Source organism: Haliotis rubra, unplaced genomic scaffold, assembly GCF_003918875.1.
Source record: "Haliotis rubra isolate DU_JTF1 unplaced genomic scaffold, ASM391887v1 Scf64, whole genome shotgun sequence".
Taxonomy (NCBI): domain Eukaryota; kingdom Metazoa; phylum Mollusca; class Gastropoda; order Lepetellida; family Haliotidae; genus Haliotis; species Haliotis rubra.
In genome coordinates, this window is record NW_025767346.1 from 211913 (window position 1) to 230542 (window position 18630).

Below are 18630 nucleotides of genomic sequence, written 5' to 3' on the forward strand. Positions count from 1 at the left end.
TATATAATGAACTAAAATTGGTGGTGATTTTAATTTCGTTACTGTATCTAAGGTTGACATGTATGTTATAACTCTCCATCTACACTCACACAGCATGTCTGTGTTCTCCTCATCCACGAACAGCTTGACCATGGCCTCCAAGTGCGGGGCTAGGGCCTTAGCCTCCTTAGAGGCTATGGAGGCTACATGGCTGATAGCAAGGCTCTGGATCTGCTCAAACTCGTTGCCCATGAAGGTCACTATTCTGCAGATCAACTGGGAGGCTTTCGCTGCTGTCCCCGGGTTGTCTATCTGTGTACAGAAGGAACAGATAAATGCTTTGTTTGTTTCTTGTTTAACGTGGCACTCGGCCATATCCCAGCTATAATTATGGCGGCTGTCTGTAATCTGGACTAGACAATCCAGTACTCAACATCATGAGCATCGATCTACTCAATTGGGATACGATGACTTGGGTCAACCAAGCTTGAGGAACGAACATATCTTCACGTTTCAGAGTAAAGCCAAATGTTTCTCGTCATGATGTGTGGCATTTGCAGAATTTTTCCTCAGTTGATATACAGGAATATCAGCCTAATAAAGAAAAAGCTCCAATGTTTTTGGACCACGCACACACATACGCAAGCAGGTACTCACTCACTCACTCACTCACTCGCAAGCAGGCACTCACCATCTTACACAACCTTGTACAAACAGTGGAGTATAGGTCGTAGAAGACGGTGTCGGGAGAGTTGTTGTCGGGATTGATGAATTCTCTTTGTGTCGCGGACATCGTCAAAGACATCAGAATACCAATTTCCTCATCAGACAGGATCTTAGCATCTCTGAAACCAAGATGGGAACGAAGATACTGATAAAGTACAATTCTCAGGGCCGACTTGATTAAAGGTAGACAGTGAGCGATACCCAACGGCTTAGCGATATAAACAAACACGTGACTTTAAAACATCACGATTCATTTCTGAATTATAACAGCCACTTAGAATGTATTTGAGTTGTGAGTTTAGTTTTAAGCCGCTTTTAGCAATATTCCAGCAATATCACGGCGGGGGACACCAGAAATGGGCTTCACACATTTTACACACACATGCGAGGAATTGAACACGGGTCTTCGGCGTGACGAGCAAACGCTTTAACCACTGGACTACCCCAACGCCCCTGTAAATCTGATGAAAGGTAATGTTTGGAATGAGAGCCAAGTTGCAATCTCTAAGATGACAGGTAGTTTAACTGGCAACTCATTTTTCATTTATTTATCAAAACCTTATTGTCTTACGTAATGGCGTCCATTGCCTGCGCAGCCAGGGTCTGCGCAATGTTGCGCGCTGAGGGCAGGTCCCACCGGAAGTCAGCATCTTCAAGGAGTGGCTGGAGCGTCTTCATGGAGTGGAACATCAACGTCTTTTCTTTCTGAAAAAGACCCAGTTTACTAACTACTGATATATCAAACAAGCCTTAGATTGTCGCTTATTCCTTTCAACTCAAATTTGGTTATACGTGTTGATTTAGGTTTTTAAGACTTTAGGTATCGATCGTTGGTTTCTCGATTTTTTTTCAAAAACTAAAGCTGAATTTTATCGCATTTGTTGATTTCCTTGTTTCACTATATTTGAAAAGAATTTTAAAATTCCACTGTACAACACTTTGAAGGCCATCGATAGATATATTACTTATACCAGTAAGTTGGTATGGTTTTACGCCGCTTTTATCAGCATTCCAGCAATATCACGGTGTAGGACATAAGAAATGAACTTCACAGATTGTGTTCTAGTAAGGAATAGGACCCAGGGTTTTGACAAGTGAACGCTCTAGCCACTGGGCCTCAATAAAATCAGAAGCCAAGACAATCTTCTTCATCACTTTTTCTCCGTGATCTTTGTTGAATGTGAAGTAGCCAGGCTGATAAAGCGTCATTCGTCCCACTGGAGCCTCGGTTTCGATTCCTATTTCTGGCATTCTCCGAATTCCTTGAATATTGCTAAAAGCGGCATCTAAACATATCCACTCCCTCATTTTAACCTGTTCTAAAAAATATAACTGTGTCGAACGAATCGACGTAAAACGAACGATAGTAATCGTGCTTGTTATCTTATTTTGACCTTGTTCTAAAATGTAAATTTTAAAATTTCTTATCGCTTAGTTATCCTGCTGGAAACCTCAGTGTGACCTTTTCTTAGAATATAACTTTGTAAAATTATAATGACATAGTTATCGTGCTTCTTACCTTGATATTGAACTCCACCCTTGTTACGACCTCTGACCCCAACCTGAACATGAACGTTGACCTTGATGCAAGACACTTCAAGCAATAGTGAACCATGCGTTCATTCAGCTCTTTGATGACCCGGTCACGTCTGAAACACCAACACACGAACATGATACTTATATAGTTAAAGGTGGGTGTTCCAAATCACAAATCATAATAAACTTTGTACAGTCTTCCATATAATCCACCCCGCCGTCATATGTACTTTTAACGTATACTGATGTGCAAAAGAAAGTACACACTTGGTGCTTTGAGACTATCAAAACAACGTAAATATTTTGCAAGCAATGTTCCAATTGGCTACGATATCTATGGTGTTATTGCAACACAAACACAATGTTTGTAACTTGTGAGTTGCAATCAAAACACTTTTCTAAATGTTACGCTGTTTTCAGGAAAACATTTTACCAACGCATCAGGTGTGTACTTTCTTTTGAACGTCAGTTTATATTTATACCTCTTATGTCGAGTATCCCGGTCTGAGCGTAACAGAAGTTCTGGCCCCGATTTCTAGAAACAAACTTAAGTCTGAGTTTTGACTTAAGTCTGAGTTTTGACTCAAATTTGAGAAAACGTAGGAAAATGCATTTCCCAGAATAAACTGAAATCAATATTACACTCAAACTTAGTAGACAATTTGAGTTTGGTGGGTAGATTACTTAAGTTGTTTGGGCTTTTTTTATTTAAAAAATGCAGTTGAGTTAAAAATGCAGCTGTTTCAAATTGTCAGACTCAGTTTGAAATTTGAGTAAAAACTTAAGTTTGTTTCGAGAAATCGGGGCCTGGTCTGGTCCGTTACTTATGAAGCATTTTCAAGACAAGTGACCCTAATACCTTCTTTAGGACCTTCAACTTGTTTACGTTATCACAAAATGTTTGGGTTATTATGTGTTTTGATTATCTAATTTATTTAAATAATCGTGGTTAAAATTAGAAAGAGTGGGTTGAGTTTTGTTTTACGCCGCTATTTTCCAGCAATATCACGGCGGGGGATACCAGAAATGGGCTTCACACATTGTGCCCATGTGGGAATCGAACCGGGGTCTTCAGCGCGACGAGCTAACTCCTTAACCACTAGGCTACCCCACAGCCCCTAAAATTACAAAGAGGAAAGGAAATATTTGGTTCAATAACTTACTTAATCTGTTCCAGGAACTGAGACAAGACGCTGGCGTAGAAGGTGGTCAGTGTCTCCTTGTTGTCATCCGGGTCACCAGATATCTCGACGTCAGTTATAAGGTCAAGGACATCCTGTGCATCGGTCACATGGGGCTAAAGTACAAAAATTCCAACAATTAAACCTGTTCATTTCAATGATAGCGAAATGTGTAAATGAATAAACTAAAAATACTGGAAATCGAACCCAAGATTAGTGGATTCTGGTGCGAAAGGGGGACTATCTTTCTAAGGCCAAAACTAGGGAGACAACTGGGTGACCTATGCCTTTAGATGCAATGAGCGAGTGAGTTTAGTTTTACGCCGCACTCAGCAATATTCCAGCTATATGGCGGAGGTCTGTAAATAATCGAGTCTGGACCAGACAATCCAGTGATCAACAGCATACGCATCGATCTGCGCAATTAGGAACCGATGACATGTGTCAACCAAGTCAGCGAGCCTGACCACCCGATCCCTTTAATAGTCGCCTCTTACGACAAGCACACACTGCACAGGGTATCTGCGGTATTTTGGCAACCTGTGCACGGCGTTTGTGACTTGTAAGTGAAAAGCAAAACCGTTTTCAAAATATTTACCTATTTTTTAAATAATTCCAAAACATCATATGTGTACTATCTTTTGTACTTCGCATTAGTACACTGACATTAATTATTAGTGAGTGATTCGAATCCGGGTCTTTGACCTGACCAGCGAACACTTTAACCTTTAGGCTACCCCTCCGCCCCCATCAATTATTAACGTAACGATTTGTTTCGAACACCGACCTTCCATTTCAGGAACTTGTCCTTGACAGTCAGCACCGTCTGAGCTGTGTCCGCACAGTGACGTTTGGGTATCTTTACCAGGGACTTCAGGAGGCTAATCAGCAAACCGATGTGTTCCTTGGAGCTGCAACAGAGTCCGCTTATATGGCGCTCACATCCAGGCACTTTGCCTGCTCACGGCGCTACGTACATTACTATCCCCGGTCATAGGACACTATCGTACTTTCCGATACTTTTTCAACTCCCTGGGGAGTATACAGTCATGCTGCCTGTTAGGCGCAACGAACTAAACAATGTTCGCAACGAACATTGCCAGCACATCCTCACGGATACCCATTTTACAGCTGGGTGAACTGAGACAATGTGGATCTAAGTATCTTGTCCAAGGATACTACGTAAATGTGCCCACCTCGGGACCCGAGCCTAGGTGCCTCCACCGGGGATCGAACCCGGGTCTTCAGCGTGATAGGCAGACGCCTTACCACTGCACTACTGTGCTCCACGAGGTTATGTCTCTTAATCTTAAGGACCCGTGAAAATCCGGGTTTGAATTGGTCTTCAGTAATCCATGCTTGTCGCAAGGGGCGACTCACGGGATCGGGTGGCCAGGCTTGCTGACTTGGTCGACACATGTCATGGTATCCCAATTGCGTAGATCGACGTTCATGGTGTTGATCACTGGATTGTCTGGTCCAGACTCGATTACAAACCGCCGCCATATAGTTATTGCAGAGTGCGGCGTAAAACTAAACTCACTCAATGTTCAACATAATACGGTGAGTGAGTGAGTTTAGATTTATGCACATATAGCCAAATTCCAGCCGCATCACGGCGAGGTACGCCAGAAATTGGGGAAATCGAACCCGTCAAACAACAGTAGGCGAGGGTGTGTGAGTGTGTGGGTATGTGAAGTGGGGGGAAGGGGTGTGTGTATGTGGTTAGATAGCGTTTAAAGCGTTCGCTCGTCACGATGACCCGGGTCCGATTCCCCATATGGGTACAATGTTTGAAGGCCAATTTTGGTGTCCCCCGCCGTGATATTGCGGGAATATTACCAAAAGCGGTGTAAAACTAAACTCACTCACTCACGCACTCACTTATACAATGTCTGGCCATCACTCGTTAAAGGTTCATGCCACAATCAACTCACACAAATTGAAAGTCAATTCTGATTTCGTTAAACCTCCATTCAAAACTTTATGTTTTTTTATGCATCGCACAATTTCATGTATACTATGGTCCCCACAAACCTTAGAACGTAATCGTGGCTAACCGGGATTCGAACTCACGGGCATGTGTTTCAGTCTTGCCCTAGTCAGTACTGCTGATTGGGGCGTCTTAGACGAGTTGGCGACCTTTAACCCTTCATTCCAAAGACCATACTTATAATAGCTTGTACCAAAAGGATTTTCAATATGAGGCTGCGTCATCGTTAAAGATGTCACTGCTTACTTGTTCATGCTGCCGCAGATGACGTTGCAGACGGCAGGTTTGACCAGTAAGGCGTCGAGGAAGCTGTGGTCAGTCAGCTGGTCAAGGAACTGTCCGAACGCTGGAGTCATTGTCTCGAAGAGGCTTGAATTACCCTGGAAAGGAATTCTGACATTGATCCATGGCGTCGAGTTAATATTGGCCTAGATGTCCGGTCTGGAATTACAGGCACCATATTCCTGGAACACTGCTGTAGGGGGTTAAAGAAACACAACTGAAGACATACGTCATGTTTGTTTGTTTATGCTTTGTTTGCTGTTTAACGCCGCACTTAACAATACTTATTGCTGGAGTCAATTAATCCAGTGATCAACATCATGAGCATAGACCTATGCAACTGGGATACGATGACAAGTGTCAAAAGGTCAGCGAACCTGAACACCCGATCCCCGTTATAGTCCGTTTGGCTCAATAGCGGACGGATGAATTGCAATCTAACTCGAAAACTAATAAACATAAAATACTCAATGAAACGCTGATCATAATCAAAACATCATACCCATTCTGTGAGGTTTTTGCAGAATTTTTGTCCTAAAAATTAAAAAATTGTTTAACAATTTATCATTAAAATATTGACACAGTTCACTATTTGTTACGAGGGAGGAGTGCAGAGAAAGGGACAGCCATGTGTTCGAGAACGGATGGAGACGGCACAGCACAGGTTAATGAATAAATAACTTTGTCTGTGAACGTGCTTCTCGAACACCTGGCTGTCCCTTTCTCTGCACTCCTCCCTCGTAACAAACAGTGAACTGTGTCAATATTTTAATGATAGTTTGTTAAACAACTTTATTATTTTTAGGACAAAAATTCTGCAAAAGCTCACAGAGAGGGTATGATGTTTTGATTATGATCAGCGTTTCATTGAGTATGTTATGTTTATTAGTTTTCGAGTTAGATTGCAATTCATCCGTCCGCTTTGAGCCAAACGGACTATAGTCGCCTCTTAGGACAAGCATGGGTTGCTGAAGACCAATTCTAACCCGGATCTTACTTACCAATCGCCTGTCATATTACCAAACACTCACTAACATCTTTTAACAACAGCTTATATTTGCACTGGGTTTTTTTTAGCATTTTTACTGACTGATATCTTCGCACAGAGCAGAATGGTAGAAAAGATGTATTTTAGGGATTAAATAACAAAGTGATACGAACTGAGCTCTGACCCTGACCTTCAGTACTGTGTCAGTGACGCCGTTGTACAACACCCCCACCTCCTTGACCAGATGGTGAATTTGGCGACCATGCTTATCCTTACACATGTTGACCAGAAATGACAGTACGTCACTCGACAGTTGAACAAATAGGTTACCTTCTCTGAAACAGATAGATACAGTTGGGTATGAGAGGACGACAGTTATGGTAAAAACATTATGCTTAAAAACAGATCTTTTTCACTGCGTGAACATCCGAGATCTCGTTTGGTTTGAGATCTCGTTAGGTCCGAGATCTCGTTACCTTCACAGTCAATCAGCGCCGATGCTTCCGTTCTCGGTAAGCGAAGCAGCCGTGGAAAACTAAGACGACAAGTTCCGAATGGAGATACATAAGGACACACCAAAGTGTCGTTGCTGGTCGTCCAAAATGGAGTGCCATCGAAGGGATGGTTGTATTCTTTGTAGGTACAGGTCAAAATTGCACATTCTTGGTGTTCAATAAAACAGCCGAAATCTGGCTCAAGGGTTGTGTTGCAGCTTCTAAAGCCTTGACCAGTGTTAGCATTCGTCCGTAGCACATACACTCACGACGCACTACCATGACGCTCATTACTGGTGTTCACCCATCGTGATATTGAGAGACTACTTTTGCAAGCGCGTAAATCCATACTCACTCACTCGAACACGCAACACACTCACTCGCCTTAAAAAAATATTCATCAACCAACCTGCTCGCTCATTAATTTATCCTCCAATCCCCTCACTCACTCACAGACCTACACAATGACACACTCACTCACATACCTAAACAGCGACCCACTCACAGAGTCACAGACCTACACAGCGACAGAGTTACTCACTCACAGACCTACACAGTCACTCACTCACTCACAGACCTACACAGCAACCCAGTCACTCACTCACAGACCTACACAGCGACCCAGTCACTCAGTCATAGACCTACACAGCGACACAGTCACTCACTCACTCACAGACCTACACAGCGACACAGTCACTCATTCTCTCACATACCTACACAGCGACCCAGTCACTCACTCACTCATAGACCTACACACCGACCCACTCACAGAGTCACAGACTTACACAGCGACACAGTTACTCACTCACAGACCTACACAGCGACACAGTCACTCACTCACTCACAGACCTACACAGTGACCCACTCACTTACTCACTCACAGACCTACACAGTGACCCACTCACTTACTCACTCACAGACCTACACAGCGACCCGCTCACTCATTCACTCACTGACAGACCTACACAGCGACCCACTCACTCACTCACAAACTTACACAGCGACAGTCACTCACTCACTCTCAGGCCTACACAGCGACCCACTCACTCACTCTCAGACCTACACACCGACCCACTCACTCACTCACTCACTCACAGATCTACTCAGCGACCCACTCTCTCACTCTTTTCAGATCTGCTCAGCGACCTATACTCCCTAACTCTGCGCAGTGGTCTTACCTGACAGCTGCAAGCAGGTCGTGGAGAATGTCCATGACAATCTTCAGTGTCTTGCTGCTCTGCGGGAAGTCTGCTTGACCGATTGCTTGTTGAAGTCGACTCAGATGACGTCGGAAGACGTCAACATTTTTTATTCCCTTACAAAAGGATAGTGTTGATACAAATTACCAAAAATCATTCAGTACTTAGAAGTCAACTTCAAAGTATATAGGTCTAAAATATTCACAATTTCAGTACCAGAATTCACACTTATTTCCTTATGCGAAAGCTTGTGTGTACTCAATGAATCGAAGTTATGATAACGCATGCTTGAAGGAACTGGCTGATTGCGTGCGATTGTACCCCATGGTGTGGGACATTGATCCTAATATCGGGGGGTGGGGTAGCCCAGTGGTTAAAGCGTTGGCTCGTCACACCGAAGACCCGGGTTCGAATCCCCACATGGGTGCAATGTGTTAAGCCCATTCCTGGTGTCCCCCGCCGTGATATTGCTGGAATATTGCTAAAAGCGGCGTAAAACTAAACTCACTCACTCACTCTGTGCGAGGCATCAAACAAAAGAAGTGTGAATGAGTTACGCTACCTTTTGCAATACTCGAATAAAATCACGGCAGGGGACACCAAGAATAGGGTTCATAAATTGTGAGGAATCGTGCTCGAGCCCTCGTCTTGAGGAGACGAGTGTTTATCTAATGGGTTACCCCACCGCCCCCAACAAAAGAAGAAAAAAATCTAAACCACTGGCTCTTCACTTACATGGAAGATGCCGTTTTCATAAACACTGCATATCATCTGTGAGAGGAACCTTTGCGTATCCATGACGTCATCGTCACGTGACAGGAAGGAAGTCTCGTGGAACATGTACAACTCCAGGAAGTCTTCCTGGGCCTCCACGTATAACTCTTTTCTGGTAAAGTACATGTACAATACACATCATGTATACAACTAGATTATACAGTTCGACATGCATTTGGTACATGTTAGTTCACTACCCTGTTTTGTTATGTCGTTAGACCCGTGAAGATTCGGGGTGGAATTGATCTTCAGTAACCCATGCTTGTCGAACGAGGCGACTAACGGGATCGGGTGGTCAGGCTCGCTGATTTGGTTGACACATGTCATCGTATCCCAAATGTAGATCGATGTTTATCACTAGCAAGTCATTCAAACACGACCAAGAAACTACTTCATTGACTTTAACGTAATTTGATGCAAGAATCTAGTCTGCGCTAATCGGTGTTCTTTGCTGTTTGATTAGATTACGGTTCAGTTACATGTATACACATCGATCTCAATCTCTAGATTGTCTGGTCCAGCCTCGATCATTTACAGTCCGCCGTCATATAGCTGCAATATTGCTGACTGGGGCGTTAAACAACAGACCAAACTAAACCACAAAGATGATACAATACCGTACTTTACCTGAGCTGCGTCCCTGTGTCTACATAACGACTGGAATATAGAGCAAAAGTGGATTATTTATTTGTTGGACCATAATATGGGAGTTTTAAGATAACATTTTATAAACTAATATCCAAAACAAACGATACCCATTTGTTTGAAATGACATAAAATAAAAACAAAACGATACAGAAATTTTAGATTGGTACTGGAGAATCTTTTAAATACCACGTGTACCAAAATCCTTTACCTCTCCTCTCTCTCTCTGTCTCTCTCTCTCTCTCTCTCTCTCTCTCTCTCTGTGTCTCTCTCTCTGTCTCTCTCCAGTTCTCTCTCTCTCTCTCTCTCTCTCTCTCTCAGACTTTATACAGAAATTCATTAAATATTATCATGTATAATTAATTGTTTTACCTACAAGCTCTATCACGTGTGATAGTTGAACTGCAAAGCACTTCTCTCAGAAATTATCGAGACAGTTTTGAAAAGGGCATTGTTTTCAGTATAGGGTGATGTTAAACATACGGGTCTCTCTTCTTGTCGACGACGTAGCTGAAGCTACTGCGGAGAAACCTGCTGTAGATGTCGTAGTCGAACCCTGGTTCCCTGGATGTGAACTCCCTGGTGAGAGCCTTCAGGACCGGTCGCAGCGTCTCGGGGGTCGTGTCCCACTTGGGGTAAGTAGTGTTGACATTAAGTATTATTGTAATGGAGGCCAGTAACAATGCTGTTCAATTTATGTAGATGTAGAAACTGGTATGTGTACTATAGATAACTTTCTATCATCATCACCATCATCATCATCATCATAATCATCATTGATCAATTCTTACATCATCATCATTACCATCGATCAGTTCTTACAGCATTATCATCATCATCATCATCATTGCTTAGTTCTCATATCACCACTATCATCATCATTGATCAATTCTTACATCATCATTACCATCGCTCAGTTCTTACAGCATTATCATCATCATCACCATCATCATCGATATCGTCATCATCATTGATCAATTCTTACATCATCATTACCATCGCTCAGTTCTTACAGCATTATCATCATCATCACCATCATCATCAATATCGTCATCATCATTGATCGATTCTTACATCATTATCATCATCACCATCATCATCATTACCATATATCAGCTCTTACAGCATTATCATCATCATCACCATCATCATCAATATCGTCATCATCATTGATCAATTCTTACATCATCATTATCATCATCACCATCATCATTACCATATATCAGCTCTTACAGCATTATCATTATCATCACCATCATCATCAATATCGTCATCATCATTGATCGATTCTTACATCATTATCATCATCACCATCATCATCAATATCGTCATCATCATTGATCAATTCTTACATCATCATTATCATCATCATCACCATCATCATCATTACCATATATCAGTTCTTACAGCATTATCATCATCATCACCATCATCATCAATATCGTCATCATCATTGATCAATTCTTACATCATCATTATCATCATCACCATCATCATCAATATCGTCATCATCATTGATCAATTCTTACATCATCATTATCATCATCACCATCAACATCATTACCATCTATCAGCTCCTACAGCATTATCATCATCATCGTCATTGATTAGTTCTCATATCACCATTATCATCATCACTGATCAATTCTTACATCATCATTATCATCATCATCGTCATTGATTAGTTCTCATATCACCATTATCATCATCACTGATCATTTCTTACATCATCATCATCATTACCATCGATCAGTTCTTACAGCATTATCATCATCATCATCATCATTGCTTAGTTCTCATATCACCACTATCATCATCACTGATCAATTCTTACATCATCATTACCATCGCTCAGTTCTTACAGCATTATCATCATCATCACCATCATCATCAATATCGTCATCATCATTGATCAATTCTTACATCATCATTACCATCGCTCAGTTCTTACAGCATTATCATCATCATCACCATCATCATCAATATCGTCATCATCATTGATCAATTCTTACATCATCATTATCATCATCACCATCATCATTACCATCGATCAGTTCTTACAGCATTATCATCATCATCATCATCATTGCTTAGTTCTCATATCACCACTATCATCATCATTGATCAATTCTTACATCATCATTACCATCGCTCAGTTCTTACAGCATTATCATCATCATCACCATCATCATCAATATCGTCATCATCATTGATCAATTCTTACATCATCATTATCATCATCACCATCATCATTACCATCGATCAGTTCTTACAGCATTATCATCATCATCATCATCATTGCTTAGTTCTCATATCACCACTATCATCATCATTGATCAATTCTTACATCATCATTACCATCGCTCAGTTCTTACAGCATTATCATCATCATCACCATCATCATCAATATCGTCATCATCATTGATCAATTCTTACATCATCATTACCATCGCTCAGCTCTTACAGCATTATCATTATCATCACCATCATCATCAATATCGTCATCATCATTGATCGATTCTTACATCATTATCATCATCACCATCATCATCATTACCATATATCAGCTCTTACAGCATTATCATTATCATCACCATCATCATCAATATCGTCATCATCATTGATCGATTCTTACATCATTATCATCATCACCATCATCATCATTACCATATATCAGCTCTTACAGCATTATCATCATCATCACCATCATCATCATTACCATCGCTCAGTTCTTACAGCATTATCATTATCATCACCATCATCATCAATATCGTCATCATTGATCGATTCTTACATCATCATTATCATCATCACCATCATCATCAATATCGTCATCATCATTGATCAATTCTTACATCATCATTATCATCATCACCATCATCATCATTACCATCTATCAGCTCCTACAGCATTATCATCATCATCGTCATTGATTAGTTCTCATATCACCATTATCATCATCACTGATCAATTCTTACATCATCATCATCATTACCATCGATCAGTTCTTACAGCATTATCATCATCATTATCATGGATTAGTTCTCATATCACCATTATCATCATCACTGATCAATTCTTACAGCATTATCATCATCATTATCATGGATTAGTTCTCATATCACCATTATCATCATCACTGATCAATTCTTACAGCATTATCATCATCATTATCATGGATTAGTTCTCATATCACCATTATCATCATCACTGATCAATTCTTACATCATCATCATCATTACCATCGATCAGTTCTTACAGCATTATCATCATCATTATCATGGATTAGTTCTCATATCACCATTATCATCATCACTGATCAATTCTTACAGCATTATCATCATCATTATCATGGATTAGTTCTCATATCACCATTATCATCATCACTGATCAATTCTTACATCATCATCATCATTACCATCGATCAGTTCTTACAGCATTATCATCATCATTATCATGGATTAGTTCTCATATCACCATTATCATCATCACTGATCAATTCTTACATCATCATCATCATTACCATCGATCAGTTCTTACAGCATTATCATCATCATTATCATGGATTAGTTCTCATATCACCATTATCATCATCACTGATCAATTCTTACAGCATTATCATCATCATTATCATGGATTAGTTCTCATATCACCATTATCATCATCACTGATCAATTCTTACATCATCATCATCATTACCATCGATCAGTTCTTACAGCATTATCATCATCATTATCATGGATTAGTTCTCATATCACCATTATCATCATCACTGATCAATTCTTACAGCATTATCATCATCATTATCATGGATTAGTTCTCATATCACCATTATCATCATCACTGATCAATTCTTACAGCATTATCATCATCATTATCATGGATTAGTTCTCATATCATCATTACCATCATCATCAATATCATCAATCATTTCTCACAGCATCATAATAATAATCATCATCATCGCCAACTTCGTACCCTGGAAAACAGACATTAAAAACTAGTTTTGCTTTTTTCCCCACAAAAATACGATCAGCTGCTTATGTTAGATCATCTGTGGAGCCGTGCTCACAGGCGCAAGTAGCCAAGTTTGACTTACATGGTAGTAGTTCCTGTACCCATCAGAGTAGCCCCGAATAGTGTCGATCATGGAGATGTGCGTCGTCCCGGGGCCCGTCTCCAGCATAGCTACGACGAAGTCGAGGCAGTCGGAGTAAAACAGGCCTGCTTCCCCATCTCCTGTCGCCTCAGGGTCAAGACTCCTACAGCCATAGGTGCAGGTGACGTGAAACGGAGTTTAAACGTCGCATACATGGTTATGGGGTATATAGCGGCGGGTGGGTGCCCTCGCGTGTGGGTGATGTTTGTTTGTTTGTTTGTTTGATTGTTGATGGATTCTGCACAATATTCCAGCTATATAGCAGCGGTCTGTAAATAGTCGAGTCTGGACCAGACAATCCAGTGATCTACATCATGAGCTTCAATGTACACAATAGCGGCAAGTCAGCGAGCCTGACCACCCGATCCCGTCAGTCGCCTCTTACAACAAGCATGGGTTGCTGAGGACCAAGTTAAACGCGTGCGTGCGTGTGTTCATGTTTATCTACAGGGTCTCATGGGTATTCGTATGCTTATTAGCAGGAGTAATGATGATTCTATCCCCATGGAATGAAATATATACGTTTGAATCAAATCAAACAAAATCAAATCTCTCAGTGACAAACCCGTTTTTCTATTATCATTTAATCACACAGCAAAGTTCTATTTACGCACAATCAAACTTCTCAGTAACTTCAGGCTCTAATCTAGGGGCGGTGGGGTAGCCTAATGGTTAAAGCGTTGGCTCGTCACGCCGAAGATCCGGGTTCGATTCCCCACATGGGTGCAATGTGTGAAGCCCATTTCTGGTGTCCCCCGCCGTGATGTTGCTGGAATATTGCTAAAAGCGGCGATAGACCAAAACTCTAGCTCTAATCTACTCTCTAGACAGTGGACTGTTCCATTATACCCGTGGATGTTTCCCTAATTAATCTTCTAGTAAATGTCTGTCAATCGAGTGTCGGTCAAATGGATGTATGTCAATTGGAAGATAGCCATGCCATCGTGTCCAGGCTGTGTAGTCTCGCATACTCGCGAAATCAGTGGATTGTCTCGTGCAGACTCTTATTTATAAGTCCGTCTGGCTCAAAAGCGGACCGATGAATTGCAATCTAACTCGAAAACTAATAAACATAAAATACTAAATGAAACGCTGATCATAATCAAAACATCATACCAACCCTGTGAGGTTTTTGCAGAATTTTTTGTCCTAAAAATAAAAAAGTTGTTTAATAATCTTTCATTAAAATATTGACACAGTTCACTATTTGTTACGAGGGTGGAGTGCAGAGAAAGGAACAGCCGGGTGTGCGCGAAAGGCTGGAGACGGCACAGCACAGGTTCATGAATCAATAACTTTGTCGGCACTTGTGCACGTGCTTCTCTAACACCTGGCTGTCCCTTTCTCTGCACTCCTCCCTCGTAACAAATAGTGACCTGTGTCAATATTTTAATGATAGTTTGTTAAACAACTTTTTTAATTTTAGGACATAAATTCTGCAAACAAATCACAGAGTTGGTCTGATATTTTGATTATGATCAGCGTTTCATTGAGTATTATATGTGTATTAGTTTTTGGAGTTAGATTGCAATTCATCGGTCCGCTTTTGAGCGAAACGCACTATAGATGCGGACATCATGTAGCAGGATTAAGGCAGTATCCATTGCTGTACCAGCATCCACTTACTTCACCCTCTTAATGATGTCGGTGAGGATCTCCTCACAGAACGTGCCTGCCGCTGACTCGTCGTCGGGGAAGTCGTCTCTAGCCACGCCCGTTTTCAGCAGCTGCAGCGACTTCCTGAGGTCGGCGACGGTGACGTTTTTCTCCAAATCATTGTGCTGTTTCATCAGTTCCGTCCAGTACTTGACGCTCGTCTCCTTCGTGGAGGTGAAGACGTCATACTGCTGAAGGATCGACGACAGGGACATTGGGGTGGAGACCTGGAGGCGATGGAAGGCGAATCCACCTGTAATAACAATAACTATATGGTATATACACCATGTTATTACCCTTAAAATAAATTTGTCGAATTCCGATTGGTCAATAGCCAAAGCATACCCATGTAACTAAAAATATACAGGATTAATATACTGTTCAATTCCTTTATTACAGAAATGTAGGCCATCGGCCCATAACTACATAGTGACAACATGGAACAATAATGTAGTTAAAACATGTTATGATAATGAAGTGAAAACATGTAATGATGATGTAATGGAAGCTTGTAATGATGACATAGTGAAAACATTTATCTTAATGAAGTGAAAACATGTAATAATGTAATGGAAGCTTGTAATGATAATGTAGTACAAACATAGTGAAAACATGTAATTAATATCTGTAATGAAGTAGTGAAAACATTTTATGTTAATGAAGTGAAAAATGTAATGATAATGTAATGGAAGCTTGTAATGATAAATGATAAGTGAAAACTATGTAATGATGAAAACATGTAATGAGCATGTAATGGAACATAGTGAAAACATTTATCGTAATGAAGTGAAAACATGTAATGATAATAAAGTGAAAACATGTAATGATAATGCAATGTAAGTTGTAATGACAATTAATCCAGACAGGCAGTAATAATCTAGCGAAAACATGTAACGATAAAGGTAGTGAAATTTTGTAATGATAATAGTTATGACATTTCTACTATCTCTACTATCACTGCTATGAGTGAGTATAGTTTTACACCGTTTTTAGAAATATTCCAGCAATATCATAGCGGGTGACACCAGAAATGGGCTTCACACATTTTACCCATGTAGGGAATCGAACCCGGGTGTTCAGCGTGACGGGCGAACGCTTTAACCACTAGGCTACGCGACCGCCCTGAAAACTTAATGTTGAGTGAAACGAAATGATAATGGTGGTGAAAGCCTGCAATGCTAAGAATAATGGAGTACTGTCGAAACAGTCCGAATAGATAAGCTGTCAAACCATTGCTTGTTGTCAAATTTCCTCCCGTATATTTTAAAATCTGTTAATTGTAAACTCGTGTATCTATTCAAATTAAGGTACAGGTGTCTTCACAGACTGAGAGTTCAGCCCTTAACAACAGGAAAGCACACGAAACGCATGTCGACGTTAACCCAGTGATTTTTCTCGGGTATGTTGTAATGTATATATAGGTCAACGCAACCAAGAAATAATACAACGTGTCAGATACATCCAATCAATACAGCACAAGTAAACCAATGAAGGCAATACAACACAACAACGGAAGATGTATACAACATTGTATTCCACAACTCACCCGTATTCTTATAACTCGCTGTTCGGGGTAGTCTATTCGGGGTAGTCTACCCAGTCGTCATGTACACCCGCGAGTGTTGGCGCTGCTAGTTTGTTGACACGGTCATAGAGTCGACCGGTGTATATCTAGGTATGGCATGACAGTATTTATAAAAAAATAAATGTGTATTCATGGTTAGGGCACTGGCATGCTTATTAATAGCCCTGGACGGGATTTTTAAATCGGTACCTTGAAGGTTAATGTTTCAGTTGAAGCCACGTGTGGGGTGAAGCGTGATATTTAACATGACCAGGCAACGATGCGATTATCTGCTACGTGGACGTTGTAGTAGCACCAGACGTTGTAATGTCGTGTATCTATTGCGCAAGGAGGTGTTTATTGATCGCAGTAAAACCAGAATAGCGCTGTATTTGCACAAGCATTGTTTAAGTCTGTTGGCGTCTCTTAGCAACAGTCAACAAAGAGATCAAGGGAAGCTACTCTAGTTTTCCTCTGTTATCAGTTGAAGACAAAACATAAGATAGTTCAAGGTATCCTATTCCAGTTTTCGTTTGTTGTTTTTTAACGCAGGACTTTATCGGTCACAGTTAGGACATGTTGCATGAGTAGGAAATCATAGCGATAGTCCAAAGGGTGACTCGGTTTCCGTATTTTTTTCCGTTAAGGTAGAAATATTACCGACTAGTACTGAGAATCGAACAAGTTCCCCTTGGAAATATTGGAAATCGTTAACATAGCCGATCCCATTGGTAATATTTCAACGAACAGCACTAGTAATGACGGTGGGATCAGACAGAGTTGCGCCCCTTAGTAGTACCAGAATACGCTAATCCAGATCCGCTTTTGTAGTGGATGGTAATCATAAAAAGTCACAACTGAGTTTGTAAGCAATTTATTGTTTTCCAAACACGATTTTGAAAAATTAATGTTACCGGACTATTTTCAATAACGCATTCAACAAAAAATCTAATACCATGTGTTCAATCGTTAAAGAAGCTATATGTCAGTCTAGAAGTAAGGCATTAGGTGTAAATGGTACAATATGATCACAAAATGTGAAAGTAAACGTTAGAGGTGAGGTGAGGTGAAATTGGGTTTAACGTGGTGCTTGAGAATATTTCGCTCATATGACGACGTGCATGCGTGTGTATGTGTATGTGCGGCTGCTTGTACTAGCCCAGACTTAAGCTGGTTTTATAGTGCTAGCCCACTGAGATACCATGCCGCAGTGAAGCATGAATACCCCACTCAGACACATTATACTGACTCCGAGCCGACCAGTCCTTGTTTTACCCATTAATGCCGAGCGCCAGGCAGGGACCAACAAGTACCATATTTTAACGTCTCTTGGTATGACGTGGTCGGGGATCGAACCCGCGACCTTCCGCTCTCCAGGCGGACGCTCTAACCACTACACCACGGAGGCGGTCGTAAACGTTAGAAAAATAGACTGAACCATGAAGGAGCATGAA

General features: G+C 41.0%; 1 protein-coding gene across 2 annotated transcripts in view; it reads right to left on the bottom strand.

Annotated features, from left to right (window-relative positions):
• The window catches only part of LOC124256806, a 24796-nt gene extending 7030 nt beyond the window's left edge, over positions 1-17766 (bottom strand). Inside the window, exons 1-15 of one of the 2 annotated variants that reach the window (XM_046690762.1) lie at positions 17159-17766; positions 15583-15839; positions 13897-14059; positions 10281-10426; positions 9780-9809; positions 9114-9264; positions 8358-8494; positions 6876-7020; positions 5662-5795; positions 4210-4333; positions 3405-3538; positions 2225-2354; positions 1277-1410; positions 671-824; positions 90-291 (exon numbers count right to left, since the gene is read on the bottom strand). In XM_046690762.1, coding sequence (XP_046546718.1) covers positions 90-291; positions 671-824; positions 1277-1410; positions 2225-2354; positions 3405-3538; positions 4210-4333; positions 5662-5795; positions 6876-7020; positions 8358-8494; positions 9114-9264; positions 9780-9809; positions 10281-10426; positions 13897-14059; positions 15583-15827 — 2029 coding nt within the window. In that variant the 5' untranslated portion in view covers positions 15828-15839; positions 17159-17766. Of the gene's footprint in view, positions 1-89; positions 292-670; positions 825-1276; positions 1411-2224; positions 2355-3404; positions 3539-4209; positions 4334-5661; positions 5796-6875; positions 7021-8357; positions 8495-9113; positions 9265-9779; positions 9810-10280; positions 10427-13896; positions 14060-15582; positions 15866-17158 lie in introns of both variants that reach the window. The other variant, XM_046690761.1, reaches the window with a different exon arrangement.
• Positions 17767-18630: the final 864 nt, after the last annotated feature.